We start from the raw sequence: 19327 nt of genomic DNA on the forward strand, positions 1-19327 counted from the left end.
TTTTTTTTCATGCGCAATGTCAACACGCTCCGGAAAACCTTCTCCACCAATCGCGTTGCCCCGTTCAGGTCACGTGTTCTTCGAATCAGCCTGTTCACGAAATTTGAAATGTGGAAACAGTTTGCTCGTTCACAGTTCCCCTCTGTGAGCAAAGAACACTAAAATAACAAAATTGAATCTATATATCCTAACAGACAAGCAGGGTGAGTATGATCAATCGTGCATTGTGATTGATTTCTCTTTTGTTTATTTATTTGCGAAATAATTGGCGAATAAAACATGAGTAACGTTAACGTTATACGAGTGGAAACGACTTTCATTGACTGGCTTTATGCATTAATACTTCGATTAAAAACTTGCTTTGAAAAAGTAATTAGATTTGTATATGGTTTCATGTTGCAACTGAATTAAATACGTGCTGATGTCCCTATATCTTAATCGAAAGGTGTTAACACGTAAACTGATGTTTACAGGACTTTGGCCTTCATTTGTTTTCCTGGCTGAAGATGGCATCGCTTAGTCACAGTGGTAAATCTTTCACAAAACACGAGCACTTAACGTTCATTTTGCTTCTATGTAAATGTTAAAATGTCGCTATGAACAGCCTATAAATGGTTTGCATTTGTTTTGCGTGTTTCATTTGTAGATTTTGCTTTACTGGCTGAGGAGAAATTTGACTTCGACGTTTCACTGTCACCATCAAGGTTGGTTTTCAATTTTATCACATTTAATCATAAGTCTTGCTTTATTTTTAAATAATACATATTTTTATCATAACAAACTTGTCACAAACGCTATGGTTTTTATTTACCCTTTTTTTATCCCAAAAAAATCTAAAGGCATTATTGATATATTCGTTATCAAATATTTGTGTGTACCAAATGTATGCATTATATGTGTTCTTCATATGTTTTCATAGCTCAAAAGGAGATGATGATGATGATGATGTTGAAGATGAGGTCTTCATAGGTCCGGCTCGTCACAAAGAGAAATGCATTTCCCATGGAGTCGAAATTTATATGAAAGACAGTTTGAGCAGTGGTCCGTCTCTGGGAGAGGAGGCGAGCTGGAGTCCACTTACGGGGGAGAAGTTTGAAGAAATCTGCAAAGAAGCGAATCTACTCGCCAGCCATCTCGAGCAAACCATCACTGACTCTGTTGTCGAGAGCAGCGCGGTCTCCTCATCCCAAGCTGAAGACACTGAGACATTTGAGGAGGATTCGATGACCAAACTGAGCATGTTCAGCAAGCCTGCTCATGTTCTTAGTCCCATCAAGCGAGAGACCTTTCTCATTCAGGACAGTCCCATGAAACAGCTTCCTCCCGCCATACAAAAGCGCATGATGAAAGCCGGCGGCCCGTCTAGGCTTGGAAAACCGCGTCTTAGTACCTCAAGCCCGGTCAGGTCTGCTGTGACTCAGCCTAAGATAGCCGGTCGAAGCAAAGCGCTTGTGGCCAGTAGTGGGGTGTTACCCAGCAAACCCGCAACCCAGGGCGGTACACGACTGTCCTCCAGCACAAAACTACCATCTGTGACTAAAACTAGACTTCAACCTCCAAGCAAAGTATGTTTTGCTTTTATTTTTCTAAAAAAAATTAAAGAGTGTTTGATGCAAGATTTAATGTGGTCTTCTCTTTATCTTCTAGGGTAATTTTGGGCTAAAACGCAGCCCCAACTATAGAAACACAAGCATAGCAGGTTCTTCTGAAGACCTTCTCTCGGATACCACCAGTGTTGCTTCAGATATCAGTGATTCCTCTCTTAACACTAGCATTCCAGCCCATAGCAAGGTAAATGCAGAGGTATTGTTGCATGCTATTGTATTAATCCAGTACTATTAAAGTCACAATTGAATTGAAATTTAAAACGTAAAAATTTGGGGGGGGGGTAATATTGTGATATTTTTACGAATGACTTATCAGTGAGCTTCTTTAATTAAAAAAAAAAATTCTGGTCAAGAGAGATGGCAAGAGGGCAGGTTCCAGGAAAAGATTGCATCAATTAGCAAATAGCAACATGACCCAATGTTCCAATTAATTCTCGATGGATGAATTCAAGTCCCGCCCTACCTTTCTTTGGCTGCATCTGAATTCTCTAAAATGATGCCTCCAAGGCATGAAGGATTTAAGGCACGTCCAAATCCAATGTTTGCTTTACTTCCTGACTCCTGAGATGCCTTCATCCTCTTGTCTCACAATTCTATGCACGTGTGTGCAGGGGAATGAGATTGGTCGAGCCTGGGCGACTTCGAAAAAATAAAATGGCGGCCTGAAGCACAAATTGAATGTAAATAAGGTTATATTTTCATGTTTAACACCTTTTTATTGCATTTCTAGAAAGAAATTACTTTTGCCATTTTCAGATATGGGATTAGTTATCACAAGGGCGCTCCGTTTATATTTCAAACAGAATTCCATTATGTTGCCTATGAAGGCTTTCCGAATGCATTTTCCAGAGCTGCCTTCATGCCACAGAAGTCATTGCCTAATCCTCACAACAAGATAAACCTCACAACAGGAAATAAAAAAAATAAGACAATCACTACTTCCAATTCATTGTGACTTTAATATTGTAATAAATTATTGAAATGTAAAATAGTACGGATGCACGGAATGAAAGAAAATGTGATTATATTTCTACTTACTGTAGTATAAGGTATGCAATATAATAATGGTTTGTTTGTAAAATTAATCAAAATTATAATAAAATAAATATTTTATAACCATGTTAGGGCTGGGTGATACTGCCCAAAATTCGTACCTCTGTAGTTTAATGAATGGCGATATGCGGTTAAAGGGATAGTTCACCCCAAAATGAAAATTCTGTCATCATTTACTCACCCTCATGTTGTTACAAACCTATATAAATTTCGTTGTTCTGATGAACACAAAGGAAGATATTTTGAGAAATGTTTGTAACCAAATCGTTCGTGGACCCTATTCACTTCCATAGTAGGAAAAAATAATTATATGCAAGTAAATGGGGTCCACGAACGATTTCTCAAAATATCTTCCTTTGTGTTATCAGAACAACAAAATTTATATAGGTTTGTAACAACATGAGAGTGAAGTATATGATGACAGAATTTTCATTTTTGGGTGAACTATCCCTTTAATATCTCTGTATTTCCTACAATTTGATCAGATGGTTACATGCAAGTAAAAGCTTCATGTGAAATCTAACAATCACTTTTATTAAAACCACATATGATGAAACTAAAATTCAAAGAACGGTTGAATCCCTTTAGAAAATATACAGCTGCATAACATGCAAGCTGGTTGGAAAGCTTACGCCTGACCTCAGTGTACATTTTTGGCAGAGCTTCTGTTGCAAAGAGGGTCATACCAGACCATACCAATATGGACGGTACGTCATCCCATATCCCGTTGGGATAAAACACAGATATATTACAAAACTCGATACACCACCCAGCCCTAATACATATTTCTTATTCTTTCTGAGAAATAAAGCATTGCACTGTCTCGCCAGTCTCTCTGCTAAAACTTTGACTGTAATAACTTGAGTATTAAAATTGTCCAATTATTGCAAACCATTGCAATATGCTAATTGCGATATTGTGAATTCCACAAAATTTGATTCCCTTACTTATTAGACAATTTTCTTCACAATCATTTAGACTGAATTGCGAGCACCATCTGCACTTAAAGCACCTTTAAATCCAAACTCAAGAACTGTGGACAGGAGGAGAAACACCTCATCATCATCTTCATCTGTATCCAGCATCAACTCTAGTCTAACCATCTCTCCAGGAAGCAAAGGTGACTTTGTTAGTTTTTTTTCAGTTGATCTTGTGCTATCCTGGGACCCACCAACATATTTTTAATTGGAAATCATTTTATTAATAAAATGTAAGTTTAAATGCATATAAAAAAACCTTACTAAACAAATGCATTGTGTCATTCACTGCTACAGCCCAGTGACCCACATTATCACACTGTGCGACCCACAGTTTAAGAAATCCCTGTGCAAGAGAACCTCATCAAATTCAAATAGTATCACAATGCTGCCCTCTATTGGTCATGTTAGTAAAACTCAACTCTCTTTCTCTCACCAGCCAAACAAAATTCATCTCTAAACTCCAGCATTAACACCATCAATGGCCGTTCACACACCAGCGTGAGCCGATTGCCGAGTTCTAGTCGCAGATCCTCTGTTGTTACCCGAAACCCAGAGCCTCCTGTCAGTAGGCGAACCTCCATCTCCACACAGGGAAGGAGGGGCTCAGAACTCCTCCCCAGACAAGTCAAAGCCACCCCTATTAAAAAAGCTGACCCAGTGCCGCCTCCTCAGCACCAGACCCCAGCTAAGAATACTTTGGGACAGAATACTTCTGCATCCAATGTCCATGCATCTGCTGCTAAACTGGGAAGTGCTCTTAAGGGAAACCCCAAAGTAAAGGTGGTGCCAACACCTATAAACTACCTGAAGGGAGTTCACAAATCAGAGGGTGAGTTAGTGTATTTTTGATATAATGATACTGGTGTTTTACTTACTATCATACTGGATTGGTTTTACAAAACAAACTTAAGCATCATTGCTATAAATCTTACATAGTTTTTTTTCCTTAAATAGTTTCCACATCGCCTGATGTTCCTCGTATCATGAAGCCAAAGAGATTATTGTCTGCATGCAGTGTGGAAAGGTAACATTGGAGTTCTCCAAACGTTAAATTTATTGTGATTGACACATTTCTAACTTGTACATCTTTTGTAGTCTTACTGATAATCTAGTTGGTCCTGTGCCTATGGGCCTCCTGACACCATCGGCTGTTGGCAGTAAACTGCGGAGACCCTCTGCTCTTCCCACCCCAGTCAACCGCCGTATATCAGGCATCCCTGCACCTACCCCTAAAAGCGTGTCTCGGCTCAGCAAACCTACCCAAAACACAGTGCTCTTATCTGCTTTGGACCAAGGCTCCACTCATCTAAGGTACTTAATTATCAATTGATGTCAGATATCATCTTATCACAATCCCATTTTATGTTGTAATCTAAATAAGATATTATTTGTGCAGTTCGACTAATGGGAAGGAGATTGAAAATCAGGAAGTTAAGGAAGCCCCATTATCTAGTGAGGAGATCTGCCCTTCAGCTGATCTCCAACCTTGTTCTCTGGTGTTCAGTCTGGAGGATGAGACTGAGGAGCCTCCTACCTGTAAGCCAGCAGTTGTGGAGAATTCCTCTGAGCCTTCCATGTGTGATCCGGACCCTTCCTCCTGTGATCCTGAGCCTTCCATGTGTGATCCGGACCCTTCCTCCTGTGATCCTGAGCCTTCCATGTGTGATCCTGTGCCTTCCTCATGTAATCCTGATCCTTCTAAGATCAGCTTTATTCCCACGACACTTCCAAACACCGTGGACACCAAAGTTAACCCCCTGCAGAAGAAGACAGAGAAACAGGATATTAAAGAGGTGATATAAATTGAAACTCTCTTTGACATGTTGTTTGATTTTAATATTGCAATCTAAATACTGAGATATGCAATTTTCTGTGGCTTATCATCATCATCTGGTGGTGATACTTTTCATGAAATGTCTGCAAATTTGCATTGATAGGTTATGCTTGTGGATGTTCCTGCACCAGTACTTCGACCGAAAGAAAAGCTGCTAATTGATCTCTCAAATACCCCAGACCTGCTCAAATCCTCCCAGCAAAAGCCCTGGGGAGGACAGGTGAGAAGAATATAGAAAATTTACCAGAATGTATAGTAGGAAATTTTTAGTAATAATGTTTAATAATTGTTTTACATTTCTTTTCCTTCCAGTTGATTGACCTGAGCTCGCCTCTTATCAAGTGGAGTCCAGAAGACAAGAAGGAAAATACTGAGAATGAAGCTCTACTGATTGACTTGTCATTTTAGAGGACCTGCAGAATGACTGTGAACTTTGCCTAAATAAAAAAATAAAGTGGATAATTTCAAATACTGCTGAAATCAATTTAAAGTGAGAGCGGTGATGCTGCTTTGCATTGTTAGCCTTTGTATTGTTTTGTGTGTTGTCTGTGCTACTATGATTGTATTTAATTACTGTTATCTGCATACTTTTATTAAATAATGATGTCATCTCCAAAGGTACAAATAAATATCTTACATTTAAATTTAATCGTTATCGCATTTATTATAAATAATTGTATAATCATTTATTGTTGTTGAGCTATACTTGACACTTTAATAGCTCCGATGCGGTAGGTGGCGCTATACACTCGTGTGTTTTTAACAGCAGTTAAGTAGAGCAAGACGTAAACAGAGCGGCATGATCATCGTAACAGATGCGATGTCTGTAATATAAAAGCAGATTCAACATGTAACTTGTTTGGTAAAGTTTATTTAATAAGTTTTCCTGTGATTAATCCATTTTAACTCCTGCATTTGAGTTATTTTAATGTAAAAATGTCAACGCTCGTTCTGGACAATGGTGCCTACTATGCCAAAATCGGATACAGCCATGACAAAGTCAGGTAAAGAGCAATTAATACACCGTTATTATTTAATGAATCGCTTTTGTATAAAGTTGATTTTGGTGGTCACATTGAGTTCCTCTCGCCTCAGTGTTATTCCAAACGGTCAGTTCCGAACAAAGACCTCCAGACTGAAGACTTACACTGCCAGTCAGCTGGATGAAATCAAAGACCCCTCTGGACTCTTCTACATCCTTCCTTTTCAAAAGGTGCCGACTGTATATTTATTTTGCGGAAGTCAGAGATATAATGGCACTGTTTACTTCATGAAAGACACACACACTTTCTTCCTACTGAAAAATCGAGCATAAGCTGGTAGTTGGTTTAAGATGGTCCTTCCAGCCTGACCATGCAGCTAAGACCAGCTATACCAACTTAAAAAGTGACAAAACACAGCTGGACCAGCTTGCTACATAAGCAAAACCACCTTATACCAAGCTTAGAGACCAGTTTTATCTGTTTATTTCAGTAGAGACCTCATGAACCTTATCAATTGAATTATTATAGATCATTATTTTACATTTAGTAAAGCTATTAAACATGTGAAATCCTACATGAAAGTACTGTAGTGTATAGTTTAGTAATTATTATTGTTAACTGTAGTATAACCCCTAGATACTGAAATGTTTTTGAAGTATGCAACAGTATTCACTACCATTTATCAATTCACTATAGTTCTACTACAGCATACTAGTTCACCCAAAATTCAAAATTCTGTCATCATTTACTCACCCACATGTTGTACTAAACATGTATGAGTTTCTTCTGCTGAACACAAAAATATTTTGATAAATGTTGGTAACCACACATTACAAATACTATTTTATTATTTTAACAAAATGCTTTTATAATTTACAATTTTTGTTGTATTTCTATTCTGTTTTATTTCTTATGTCTCTTTTGTGTACTCAAAAGTTGTTTTTTTCCGCTTTTTTGTGAAATTGTAAAAAGCGCTATAAAATATCAACTTTTGAATTTAAAATATTAAATGAATTCATATTTATAAAAATATATGCACTTAATATTTTATAAAAAAAATGTCCACTGCTTTGCATTTATTTAGGGATATCTGGTAAATTGGGATGTGCAACGCAAAGTATGGGACCACCTGTTTGGAAAGGAGATGTTTAAGGTATTTATAACTTGCATTTCATTTTGAGCCTGTATACAAAGGTTTATCTCAACAGTATAAAACCTGTAGCCACTTGTATTATTTTTGTTGCAGGTGGATTTCGCTGATACCAACATTGTGATAACAGAACCGTACTTTAATTTCACCTCAATTCAAGAATCCATGAATGAGATTTTATTTGAGGAATATCAGTTCCAGTCAGCCCTCAGAATTAACGGTGAGTTCGTGTTTTGGCTTTACAGTGCGCAAGTAACTTATAATAAGGAATTTAACCTGATGTGCTGATGTTTTGTTGCAGCTGGATCTTTGAGTGCTCATCAGTACTTCCATGAGAATAACTCGGAGCTGTGTTGCATCGTGGTGGACAGTGGTTTCTCCTTTACCCACATTGTCCCTTATTGCAGGGGAAGAAAGATGAAAGAGGGGATATGCAGGTGAGCCACCAATTAAATTTACATTTATTTATTTATTAAGCAACACATTTTAATTTTTAGTCTTAAAGACTTTGTTTAATTTTACACACCTTCTAATTCCTAGGATAAATGTAGGCGGAAAACTGCTGACCAACCATTTAAAAGAGATTATTTCATACAGGTAAGGATGAATTTATATGGTTCAATTTAGCACTTTCCCTAAGCAAATTATGATTTAAAAATGTCCTAAGAATATGGAGGATCATTTTTGGATCTACCTAACTATTAGCTTGTGGTTCTGTCATTTTTAAAGGCAGTTGCATGTAATGGATGAGACCCATGTGATTAATCAAGCCAAGGAAGATGTGTGTTACGTGTCTCAAGATTTCTACAGAGACATGGAGATCGCACAGTAAGTTAACAGCAGATATTTCAATAGCCTTTCATTGCATTAGCAAAAGTAAAAATGCAGTAAAGTGTAAATAATATGTGTGATTTAACAGATTAAAAGGAGAAGATAATACAGTAATGAGAGATTATGTGCTGCCAGATTTCAGCTCTATTAAAAAGGGATTTTGCAAGGTAAGCATAAAAGTTCAATTATGTTGCACCATTTTTTGAGCTCCTAGGTTTCCGTTACTCTTAGAGAGTTTTGGCCATGGAGCAGAAACGTAGTTCTATACTGGGGGTTTGTCTTGTAGAACAGATAAAAACGTAAAAATAACTTATTACAACCTATAATGCTATAGGTTCTATTTTACCTAGCCAGCCATATCATTCTTTTATAGCCTCTAGAGGAGATGAATTTTACAGGGAAATATAAGACTGGGGAGCAGATTTTGCGACTCAACAACGAAAGGTTTGCTGTCCCAGAGATGCTTTTTCACCCCTCTGACATCGGTATTCAGGAGATGGGTATACCAGAGGCTTTGGTCAACTCCATTAACAACATGCCAGAGGGTATGAAGTTTTATTTATCTTCATGACATACAAGGTACACAAGGGTAACATTTTCAATAATATATGTATTGTCTTTGTATTCAGAGATGCAGCCTCACCTCTACAAGAACATTGTTCTTACTGGTGGCAACACCTTATTCCCAGGATTCAGGGATCGGGTTTACAAAGAAGTCCGTGCGCTCGCTCCTGTAGAATATCAAGTTCGTGTCGTGCTGCCACAAAAGTATGTTTTAGAAATTTTATAAGAATAATTTGACATTTTGCATAGATAATAAATACTGACTGAATATTTACCTTGTGTACTTAGTCCCATTTGCTACCCGTGGGAAGGAGGAAAGCTATTGGCAGAAAACCCAGACTTTGAAGAGATGGTGGTCACGCGAGATGATTATGATGAAAATGGACATTATGTATGCGAGGAAAAGTTTGATATTTAATTTGTCTGCAGACACAGATGAAACAGAATGAACACTGCTCGTGCATCTAGTTATATGAAATTGATGCCACACATTGGCATTGTCACATGACTTTTTGTTTAGCATACAGTCTATGTGGGCTGTTAAATAATGAAAATGATGAAACTTGACTTTTTATTTTCTTTAAAAAAACTTTTTGTATATACTGTATGTGATACAAATAAAAATCTTTTTTTTTTACTCGCAGTGGTCTACACATTTAAAGCAAATTAATTGAAACAACTGAAGAAATAACCACAATAAAGCCTGCTGAACTATTTACTTTTATAGATTTTTTTGTCTTTTACTCTTAATAGATTTTAGTGTACCCGAATTGATATAATTGCATAAATAGATCAGTTGTTGTCTTAACATTGTTTATTTACATCACATAAAGTGCATTAATTTACTGCTATCTTTCACAGCAGCGCGTGAGAACTGAGCGTAGTCCACGCAGGTTGCAAACGGCGGGAAAATCACTTGAGGCTCGAGCACAAACTGACGACAAACGTTGTTGAATGTTTTTGTTTATAAACGATTCGTAACATTTTTATCCTTTTGGTTAGAGTAATACTACTTCTGTGGAAATAATTAGACATTGCGTTGTTTTATAGAATAAATTGTGGGCATTGGTTGTGAGGTCGTCTAGTAAGGTAAGTTGAAAATAATTCTCTCTGGAGAATCTCACAGATGCGATAACAGAATATAAGCTTGTTTTGGGGAAGTAATACGTTTTACTGAATAAAATATCTATTAATGCTTCACCGAGATATCAGATGCAAATCATTGACGTGTTTAATAGTTGTAAAAGTACCACAATAAGTTTTTGTTTCGTCAATATTTTTTCATAAGTGCATAGATTTGGAAAGGATATCCTTATACATCGGGACTATGGCGGCATCAGGGAGAAAACAGAATAAGAAGATCAAACACACTGATAACTCGACAGATCTGAAGACTTTTGACTTCAGTACAGAGGAGAAGAAAGAGCTGAGCGGATCTGACGATGATACAAGAGATGGTTTGTCTGTTTGTTTGTCTGTTTGTTTTATCTTTTCAATACAAGTAAGTTGCACCGTATGGGATACGAACATGCAATTTCATGCTGTTAAAATTATAAATGATATAAGTTAGAAAAAATGGCTATGAATCATGCTTGTTTACTGTATTAAGGTTCTCGCTGTAATTCCCTTTTTGCTGCATTAGAAACTCCAATTATTGACAAGCCTGGCAAGAAACGACCAGCAGATGCATTTGATGATGATGACCTGAATGTAGGTGTGGGGTGAGTACTCATTGGCTAACATTAATATAAGACCATATCCCTGAATAGACAAAATCACAAACATACACATTTCCTGTGAATGCTGTCTTTATCTCAGGAATGAAGTTCAATCTATGCTGGAAAGATTTGGTGGTAAGTAAAGAAAACTGCAATACATATATGTAATACATTTACATGTATGCATTTGCTAATGCTTTTATTTTGACCGTATGTGTGATCCCTGGGATTGAACCTATGACCTTTGTGTTAATAAGGGACCTACTGAAACTGTAGCTGTACTAAGATTTTGGCAGTATTGATATTGCTATGGGGTGGTTTCTCGGACAGGGTTTGGATTAATTTGAGACTAGGCCTTAATTCAAATTAGGAAATTTAAGTAGTTTTAAACAAACCTTACAACAAAACAATATTTGAGTGTATTTTGAGACAAAACAAAGGCACTGATATATGTTAAGAAAGGTCAGTAGAAGGCTCAAACATGCACTTAAATGTCATAATTTGAATTAAGGCCTAGTCCTCCTAGACTAATCTAGAAGGGGTGGTTTCCTGGACAGGGATTAGACTAGTTCTAGACTAAAATAAATGTAAGAGCTGTCCAAACTGAAAACAACTTGCACTTAAATATCTTAAAATACATCAGTGCCCTTTGTTTAGCTTCAAAATGCACACAAGTAATGTTTTTAGTAAGGCATGTTTGTTGAAACTAGTTATATTTCCAAATTAAACTAAGGCCTAGTTCCCTGTCCGGGAAACCACTCCTATATGTTTTTATATATATATATATATATATATATATATATATATATATATATATATATATATATATATATATATATAATCTGTTTTACACTGATTAACTCATGATTGATTGATCATGTAGCGGACATCAGCAAGGCCATGCAGTCCAAAAAGAAACGCCTGGAGGCTCTTACCAAAATCTCTTTAAAGGGTAGCACACAGAAACTAGAGCAAATGTGGAAAACTCAGCAGAATCAGAGGTAAGTAAACAAGCACAATCTGAAATATGGCACTTTAACTCTGATGTGCAGTAAGAGATTAATACTTCATTGTTTCTTCCAGGCAGAAGCTGACACAGGACTATTCCCAGCAGGTCTTCGGTGTCCTTCAGCAGTGGGAAACTGATGTTCAGAAATCTGAAGAACAAGAAGAAAAACTGAATGTAAGTACAGAATAAAGAGAGAGCATTAGTAAGCTATCAGGATTTTCTTATCAAAATGTGGGCACTAATTACAATCACAGCATCATAAGCTATTTGGAAGGATTATGGTTCTTACATAAAATTAATTTAAAACCCTTCTTTTGCAAATATTTGATGTAAATGTCTCGCACGTTGCCTTTGAACTTCATAATTCCTGTTTTCACAGAATTTGTTTCGCCAGCAGCAGAAGCTCCTCCAGCAAGCAAGGGTTGTGCAAAACCAAAAAATGAAAACCATCAAAGAGCTATATGAGCAGTTTGTCAAGGTTATTGTAGTTATCATTAAATATTTGAAATTTAAGGAAGACCAACATTTTTCCATTTGACAGATTCATTTTTTTCCCTAAAGAAAATGGAAGAGATGGAGAAAAGCCATGAAACTTTCCTGCAAGGCACCCAGATGGAGCTTAAAAAGGAGATGGCCCTGCTGCAGAAGAAGATTATGATGGACACAGTGAGTGTATTGCGAAAGGTTAAACACATGGGTCTCCAACATTTTTCCTTGATGGAACCTGTCCTGCATATTTTAGTTCCAACCCTACTCCAACAGGCCTGCCTCTAATTTTTAGGTAGCCCTGAACAACTTGATTAGCAGGTTCAGGTGGGTTTGATTGGGGTTAAGACTGAAATCTGGAGGACATGTGCCCCCGGAATAGGGTTGGAGACCCATGGTTTAACACAATAAAGATTTTGGGGCATTTTCCCAGACAGGGCTTTAAGCCTAGTCCCAGACTAATTTAAATTTTAGTGGTGTCTTAATAAAAAAAAACTTGCTGCGACATATCTTTAAATATATCAGTGCGAGTGTTGTGTCTCAAGATGCACACCAGTAGTGTTTATTTATAAATTATGCTTTTAAATTACTTAAATATTCCAATTTACCTAGGGCTAGTCCTGGTTTAAGCTAATCCCTCTCCGGGAAACCACCTCTAGGTGTCTAATGGATGTTAAAAAGTCTGCTTTAAGTAGCCTTTACATAAAATGTGATATATACTTAATTTTCTTACAGTCTTTTTATTGAGAAACATGTTATGGAACAATATTCAGTGCAACAATTGATGTAAGGATGAATCCATAAACGATTTACAGAAACTCATTCTTATGTTTCATAATTTTATGAATGAGATTTATTTTTCCACAGCAACAACAGGAGATGGCCAATGTTCGGAAGTCTCTTCAATCCATGCTGTTTTGAAAATATCTATTCGAATTTCATCTTTTGTTCAAATTGAATTTCAACAGGAATTTTTTTTTATAGTTCCTATAAATCACTAAGTGATCTCTGTATTTTCTTATTGCAACAGTTTGTGCATTTTAATACCCAATTTCCCTCTTGTTGTATGATAATAAATTGTTATCCAAGTAGATGAGTGTGTTTATTTATGCATAATGCAGAGATGTTATGTAAAGTATATACAAAGCTTTATGCTCTTTTTTTAACACTCTTACAAATTTTCCATGATTTAAAAGTAAAAAATAATATGTGACCCTGGACCACAAAATCAGTCATAAGTAGCATGGGTATATTTGTAGCAATATGGGTATTGTATGGGTCAAAATTATAGATTTTTTTATGCCAAAAATTATTAGGATATAAAGATATTCTTAAATATTCTACAGTAAATAAACAAAAATATATTAATTATTAGTAATATGTGCTGCTAAATCCTTCATTTGGACAACTTTGAAGGTGATTTTATCAATATTTTGATTTTGTGTACCCTCATATTTTCAAATAGTTGTTTCTCTGCCAAATATTGCCTTGGAGTGCGTTTCCCAAAAGCATCGTTGCTAATCTGTTAGCAACTTGGTTGGCAATGGGAAATTGCATTGCAACCAACAAAGTTGCTAACTTTATTACCAAAGATGCTTTTGGGAAAAATTTCAATAAAAATGGACCTTTATGACTGGTTTGACCTTTTGTCACATATGTGTTTAGGTCTATATTTGAAGATAGTGAATAATAAACCATTACAAGTGTTAAGTAAAATCAGATTATTAAAAATTAGGGCTGGGCATAGATGAATCTAGATTAATCTCATACAAAATAAAAGTAATTTTTTTGCATAAAATATGAGTTTGTGATGTGTGTAAATATTATGTATATTTAAACACACACACACACATACATATATATATATATATATATATATATATATATATATATATATATATATATATACATTTAAGAAATGTTTTATTTAAATAACGTTTTTTATTTATATATAATTTAGAATATATAAAAATATATATAAATATATATACACATGTAAATGTTTCTTAAATACATACACAAATGTATATATACATAATAATTAAACAGCACAAACTCATATGTTATGCAAAAAATTACTTTTATTTTGTATGAGATTAATCTATGCCCAGCTCTATTAAAAATCATATTAATTCATTTTACTTACATTATTTTAAGTTTATATTTGAATAAAGTTTGACAAAAACAATATAAAACTACTTTGTTTAAAGAAAATAAGTATGTGGAATAAAGAGAAGGGATATGTTATGTTTATTTCAAAAAATGAAGGCCGACTAGCCATGTGCCGGAAGTGACGCAAACGGAAGAAACGAAAACCTACGGCGGGCGGTGCTTTCCATTGTGACTGCGCGGTAGCAGTGGAGATTTTTGTATTTTTTGTAGTGGTATGTTTTGAAAAGATGGTAAGCGAAATAAAACGTATTTCTTATTCACAATACAAATATTTACAAACGCATTTGTAGTTGTAAAGCACAGTTTATGTAACGTCAATGTGGATTGCCGACGGGTTCTTATCTGTGAAGGCACAGATCACCTCAGTAATGTTATATAAACACCCGGATGATCACCAGAGTTTTACAAATAAGACAACAACAGTTTTACATGCCAACAATGTTATAACTTATTCATAACTTACTAACTAAGTTATGTAAACACGTATTAAATGGGAATTATTGTTGGATACGTAGTCATGGTAGCATTCACTCTGGTGTTTCCTGTCATAGATTCCACAATACACAGTCGGTCAACTGTAGCCAAACTACAAACAAAAGTCATAATCAGAAGTGATGGAGGATATTCAGGAGAACTCCGCAGAGTCCAGCAGTCCTCTCTACAGTCCCAGGGTGGAGCCAGACACTCCTGACTATTTAAATAATGCTTGTTTATTGAACGAAAGTGATTTCCTTTTGGAAGAACCTGGAGGTTCTAGTGAATTGTCCTCTACTATCGTCCCTGAGACACCTAGGTATTGCGTTAATAATATATCGGCCTAGAGGGAATCTGGAGATTTTTTTAATTAAATGACACTGATATGTTTTCCTTTACAGCCCGCTTACTTACAGAAGACGACGGTATTCCCAAAAAGATGTGAATATGAGTGCAGTAAGATTAAAACTTTGACTGTCAGTACTGTTATGCTTAATGCTGGCTTTTGCACACACAATCTCACAATTTCATTTGCAAATTTTAGGCTACTTCAACAGACTCAGATAAAAAATTGGAATTCCGAGAAAACATTCCAGGATACCTCACCACAACTCCGAGTTCCCAAAGGACGCTCAAGCGCCGTAAGCTGGATGACTCGGATCCAAACACAAGCGCCTGTGGGATCTCCAGCAGTATACCGGAAGCAAACGGATTTGTAACTGCATCATCTCTCTTACCCTCTGAATTTTTATGGTTGGAATCTCCACGTCCATCAGCATCCTCATTTTCCCCAGCTTTTTCATCCGTCAAACCCTCTTCCTCTGCTGGGTCTTCTACATGTGCACTTGGTCAACCTAGCACTAGTGATCAGACGTGTTTAAATGGATCGTTAACAAGAGGTCGCACTTCTAAGCAAAAGACACAAAGCACAAACACTGGTAGAAAAAAGACTAACAATATCAAAACTCGATCCAGAACCTCTAAAAATGCACCGGAGGAGACCAAAACAGACTTTCCTATGCATGGAATACAGGATGAAGGTTTACAGCTTGATCCAGGTATAAATAACATGTTAGATATTGGGAAGAGTGCATTGCGTTAGCAGCGCAAGAGGTCATGAGTTCGAATCCCAGGGAACACATACCGATAAAATGTATAGATTGTACTGTAAATGGATAATAATGTGTCCAGTAATACCTGGAAAGAGCATGAAATATTGTGTGGGTTCCATAAGGAGAACTCTGTACCTAATGAATTATTGTTTTTTTATAACAGAGAGGCTGTGTGGACCATCAAATGCATTCACATATCACATACCAGAAGATATTGTCGTCATAGAGGATGATGCTGATGATGATGATGCATCCGAGAGGATGGTTCGTTCTGTCCAGATGGCTGAAGATGAGGCCTACGCCAGAAGCCTTCAGGTCAGACAAGCTTAATTCTTTAATCATGACACATGAAATTGCAAACATGATGAGCAAAAGAAATGCTTGCGAATTTGTATGCGGTAGTTTCCAAAAGGAAAGCTCTATTTTACTTAAAATCCCTTGTGCAAAATACAGGAACAGTTTAATATAGAGCAACGCATGGAGCAAGAGCAGCGAAGACAACAGAGCAGACCACCAAACAGAAATCATCACAGTGCCATGGTGTGTATATGTGGTAGTATGCATATATATTTATGATAGGAGTTCGGGTAAAATAATTGGTTTCCTGCAGGTTGATCCGTATGTCGGCCTGGGATGGATCCCTCCTTGGGCCTCCATGATCAACTCTGCATCATTCTCACACGGAGCGCCTGATTTCCAACATATCATGTTTGGAGAGCCACCTCGTACGTCTCCTCACAATTCATCCATATGGATAAGTTCATATTTGATTCTGATCTCATGGATTAAATGTGTCTTTTTTTGGACAGACAGACAACAAGGACAGCGTCAGACTGGCAGAGGTCGCAATTCCCGGCGCAGACCAACTTCTAACTTGCAAATGGATGTATTTGATGACAGTCAGGGAAATAATTATGAGGTTTGTAGTTGATCTGAACTGTGATTTCTAAAATCATCAATTATCTCCAATCTGATTTTATTCTTCGCCCTGTCAGGCTCTTTTAGCATTTGAAGAGCAACAGGGTTCTGTGGTAGCCAAGAACACTTTAAGCAAAGCAGAGATCGAAAGGCTGCCCATAAAAGCGTACGATCCAGCACACAGCGCAGGAAAGACTGAGTAAGACACATCTATGTATAAAACAAGATGCCAGGATTATCCATAAAGCAATGTTTAAATCCCAAACTGTGTATAACTTTACAGTTGCCAGATTTGTTTCTGCGAGTACAAGAAGGGTGAGCGGCTCAGAATGCTTCCTTGTCTCCATGACTATCATGTGAAGTGTATTGACCGCTGGTTAAAGGTGAGGTTCACCTTCATGACACAAAATTCCTAGTTGTGATGTTTTGCAAAATGTACAATCATTTTATGTTTCGCTCACAGGAGAATGCCACCTGCCCTATCTGCAGAGCAGATATAACAACATGTGGGGATTTTTCTTAAGGATGCATTTGGGAACATCAGGATTTAGTATCTACCTCAGTGCTGGTCATGGGATCTTCTGTCTGACTTTTAACGTTACTGTTAAGTCTTATTTTGATTGTTATTAAACACTTTTTAAATGCATTGTCCAAAGGTTAAACCAGAGAAAGTCACTGCCATGCAACTGGATTTTTTATTTAAAATGATTTTTTTTAAAACATATCATTCACTTCAGTGAAAACAAACCTGTTAACGGCAATAAAACTACTTGGTCTGCATTTTTAAAACATTTTTGTTCTGTTTTTCAAATAAACTCAATTTATATCATTTCTATTTGCTGAAAGCATCATTATTTGACAATACGGGTGTCAAAAGATGTGTGTAATCAGTGTAATCTGAATGGGGCAAAGAAAATATTTGTAATGTTATTGTTTATTCATTTATTTTTTAAATTACAAATAGATTGTAAATTTCCTTTTATAATACAGTTGATTTCTCTACATTCATACTTTCAGCAGTCACTTGTCTGTATCATAATATCGCTTCTTTAAAGCTCTGTATTTTCGTAGGTAATACAGCGCTTCAAGCTCTTTCACCACAAATTCTCCACGGTTGATGAGTTCTTTGATCTTCTCTGGGTCTTGCACATCCCTGTTCTTGGCAAAAGCAGCCCGTAGTCTTTCTCTGAAATAGTCTGCTCCTTTTGGGTACTCCCGTCCAAGAAAGAGCAGCTTCAAGCAGAAAAATCAAAAGACAGGATTATGATTTTCCACTGCCTGGAGTCACAACATGGGACATTTTTTAATATGGCATACTTTAATATGTTATATAATTGTATTAAAACTTCATTTAATTTTTTCTCAAAAAAAAAAAAAAAAGTTAACGATTGAGGGTTGTTAAGGAAGAGCAAAATCTACGAGCAAGACTGTATAACTTAATTGAAAAATAATAAAATATTTGCACAGAAATAATTAACAATACAGAGCCATTAAAAAGGTAAAGTCGTTAATAAAATAGTAGAAAAAAAACAAGTAGTGAACAGTTTGATATATTTTTAAGTTAAGCAGGGAAGTGCTTAGGCAAGTTCGACTTCATGCAGCGCTACGCACATCAATCGAGTATGACGTGGCACTATCGCGAGAACTACGCATTTGAATCGCTCTCGCAGTACTTCTATGTCATACGCTGATCGCCTGCCCAGCACTGCATTAAATCAAACACACCCTTTTCTTCAGAAAAGAAGCTCATGGGTCTCGACTACGCCAAAGGGGGCAGTAAACTCACAGTTTTGTATAGTCGCACCACCTCTCCACGGAGCGGATTGGCCATTTCACAAGAATTGTTGTTTTCGAGAAGATACGCAACCTGCGTACACCAAATGTCATCTGATTTTTTATTGCAAACATTTTACTATAAATGGCGAATACATAAAACGTGCGACTAATATAAAAATGTTGTAGTTCTAAATAACCATGCATTACTTTGATACTTACGTGCTACCTTGTCATTTTACCACTAGGACTCAAAACAATCCTGTGTTGAAACTTCTGCGATCATCAAATAACAAATTCAAAATAAAAGTCCTCAATTAATTGGTTGAACACACTTGCACATTATGGATACAACTTTTATGAATTTTCAAATGTAAATGCGCTTACCAAAAATATATAAAAACCCACATTTTGATTTCAAAATTCATAAAATTTTTGTTAATCTGTAAAGATTAATTTACTGGACAAACGTTCAAATGTCATAAACTTTTGTTAAACAAAACTTTTTTTGCGATAATCCAAAATAGACCGTTAGTAGTAGTAAAAGATATTTAGAAAGGCAAGGTAAAAAAAGCACATTTACATAATTTCGAAAATCATATCAAAATAAAAGTCACTATCGAGGTTCATAAAATATGTACTTGTGTAATTATTTTAGCATTT

The 19327-nt window shown here is 36.3% G+C and overlaps 5 protein-coding genes across 9 annotated transcripts; 4 read left to right on the plus strand and 1 right to left on the minus strand.

Annotated features, from left to right (window-relative positions):
* Positions 1–97: 97 nt before the first annotated feature.
* Positions 98–6090, plus strand: gtse1 (G-2 and S-phase expressed 1). 2 transcript variants are annotated; one of them, XM_065292391.2, is made up of 12 exons: positions 98–203; positions 474–528; positions 647–704; positions 920–1565; positions 1648–1803; positions 3639–3780; positions 4077–4469; positions 4595–4664; positions 4736–4951; positions 5037–5433; positions 5578–5694; positions 5787–6090. In XM_065292391.2, the coding sequence occupies exons 2-12, from the start codon at positions 507–509 to the stop codon at positions 5880–5882; spliced, it is 2313 nt and encodes a 770-aa protein (XP_065148463.1). In that variant the 5' UTR covers positions 98–203; positions 474–506; the 3' UTR covers positions 5883–6090. The 2 variants fall into 2 exon arrangements, with proteins under 2 accessions (XP_065148463.1, XP_065148464.1); XM_065292392.2 differs by having other exon boundaries at positions 1648–1791.
* Positions 6091–6244: 154 nt separating this feature from the next.
* On the plus strand, positions 6245–9638 carry actr6 (actin related protein 6). Its single transcript, XM_065291868.1, has 11 exons — positions 6245–6478; positions 6570–6687; positions 7542–7610; positions 7704–7827; positions 7909–8044; positions 8148–8204; positions 8337–8435; positions 8527–8605; positions 8812–8983; positions 9068–9206; positions 9291–9638. The coding sequence occupies exons 1-11, from the start codon at positions 6411–6413 to the stop codon at positions 9418–9420; spliced, it is 1191 nt and encodes a 396-aa protein (XP_065147940.1). The 5' UTR covers positions 6245–6410; the 3' UTR covers positions 9421–9638.
* Positions 9639–9841: 203 nt separating this feature from the next.
* Positions 9842–13213, plus strand: sycp3 (synaptonemal complex protein 3). Its single transcript, XM_065291869.1, has 9 exons — positions 9842–10091; positions 10291–10459; positions 10645–10723; positions 10821–10855; positions 11604–11721; positions 11804–11903; positions 12109–12207; positions 12291–12395; positions 13083–13213. The coding sequence occupies exons 2-9, from the start codon at positions 10330–10332 to the stop codon at positions 13134–13136; spliced, it is 720 nt and encodes a 239-aa protein (XP_065147941.1). The 5' UTR covers positions 9842–10091; positions 10291–10329; the 3' UTR covers positions 13137–13213.
* A 1304-nt stretch (positions 13214–14517) lies between these two features.
* On the plus strand, positions 14518–17722 carry LOC135781404 (uncharacterized). 2 transcript variants are annotated; one of them, XM_065291864.1, is made up of 11 exons: positions 14518–14617; positions 14939–15180; positions 15263–15317; positions 15406–15919; positions 16137–16288; positions 16427–16513; positions 16584–16698; positions 16783–16892; positions 16969–17090; positions 17175–17274; positions 17355–17722. In XM_065291864.1, exons 2-11 carry the CDS (start codon positions 15002–15004, stop codon positions 17412–17414), a joined length of 1494 nt encoding a protein of 497 aa, XP_065147936.1. In that variant the 5' UTR covers positions 14518–14617; positions 14939–15001; the 3' UTR covers positions 17415–17722. The 2 variants fall into 2 exon arrangements, 1 of the variants encoding a protein (XP_065147936.1); XR_010545155.1 differs by lacking the exon at positions 17355–17722 and having other exon boundaries at positions 16787–16892; positions 17175–17201.
* Positions 17723–17809: 87 nt separating this feature from the next.
* On the minus strand, positions 17810–18969 carry lyrm5b (LYR motif containing 5b). Of its 3 annotated transcripts, none has more exons than XM_065291865.1 (3): positions 18887–18969; positions 18678–18758; positions 17810–18124 (listed from the first exon to the last, which is right to left on the minus strand). In XM_065291865.1, the coding sequence occupies exons 2-3, from the start codon at positions 18720–18722 to the stop codon at positions 17912–17914; spliced, it is 258 nt and encodes an 85-aa protein (XP_065147937.1). In that variant the 5' UTR covers positions 18723–18758; positions 18887–18969; the 3' UTR covers positions 17810–17911. The 3 variants fall into 3 exon arrangements, with proteins under 3 accessions (XP_065147937.1, XP_065147939.1, XP_065147938.1); XM_065291867.1 differs by having other exon boundaries at positions 18894–18952; XM_065291866.2 differs by having other exon boundaries at positions 18678–18778; positions 18887–18927.
* Positions 18970–19327: the final 358 nt, after the last annotated feature.

The sequence above is a fragment of the Paramisgurnus dabryanus genome, chromosome 23 (assembly GCF_030506205.2).
Source record: "Paramisgurnus dabryanus chromosome 23, PD_genome_1.1, whole genome shotgun sequence".
In the NCBI taxonomy this organism is placed as follows: Eukaryota; Metazoa; Chordata; class Actinopteri; order Cypriniformes; family Cobitidae; genus Paramisgurnus; species Paramisgurnus dabryanus.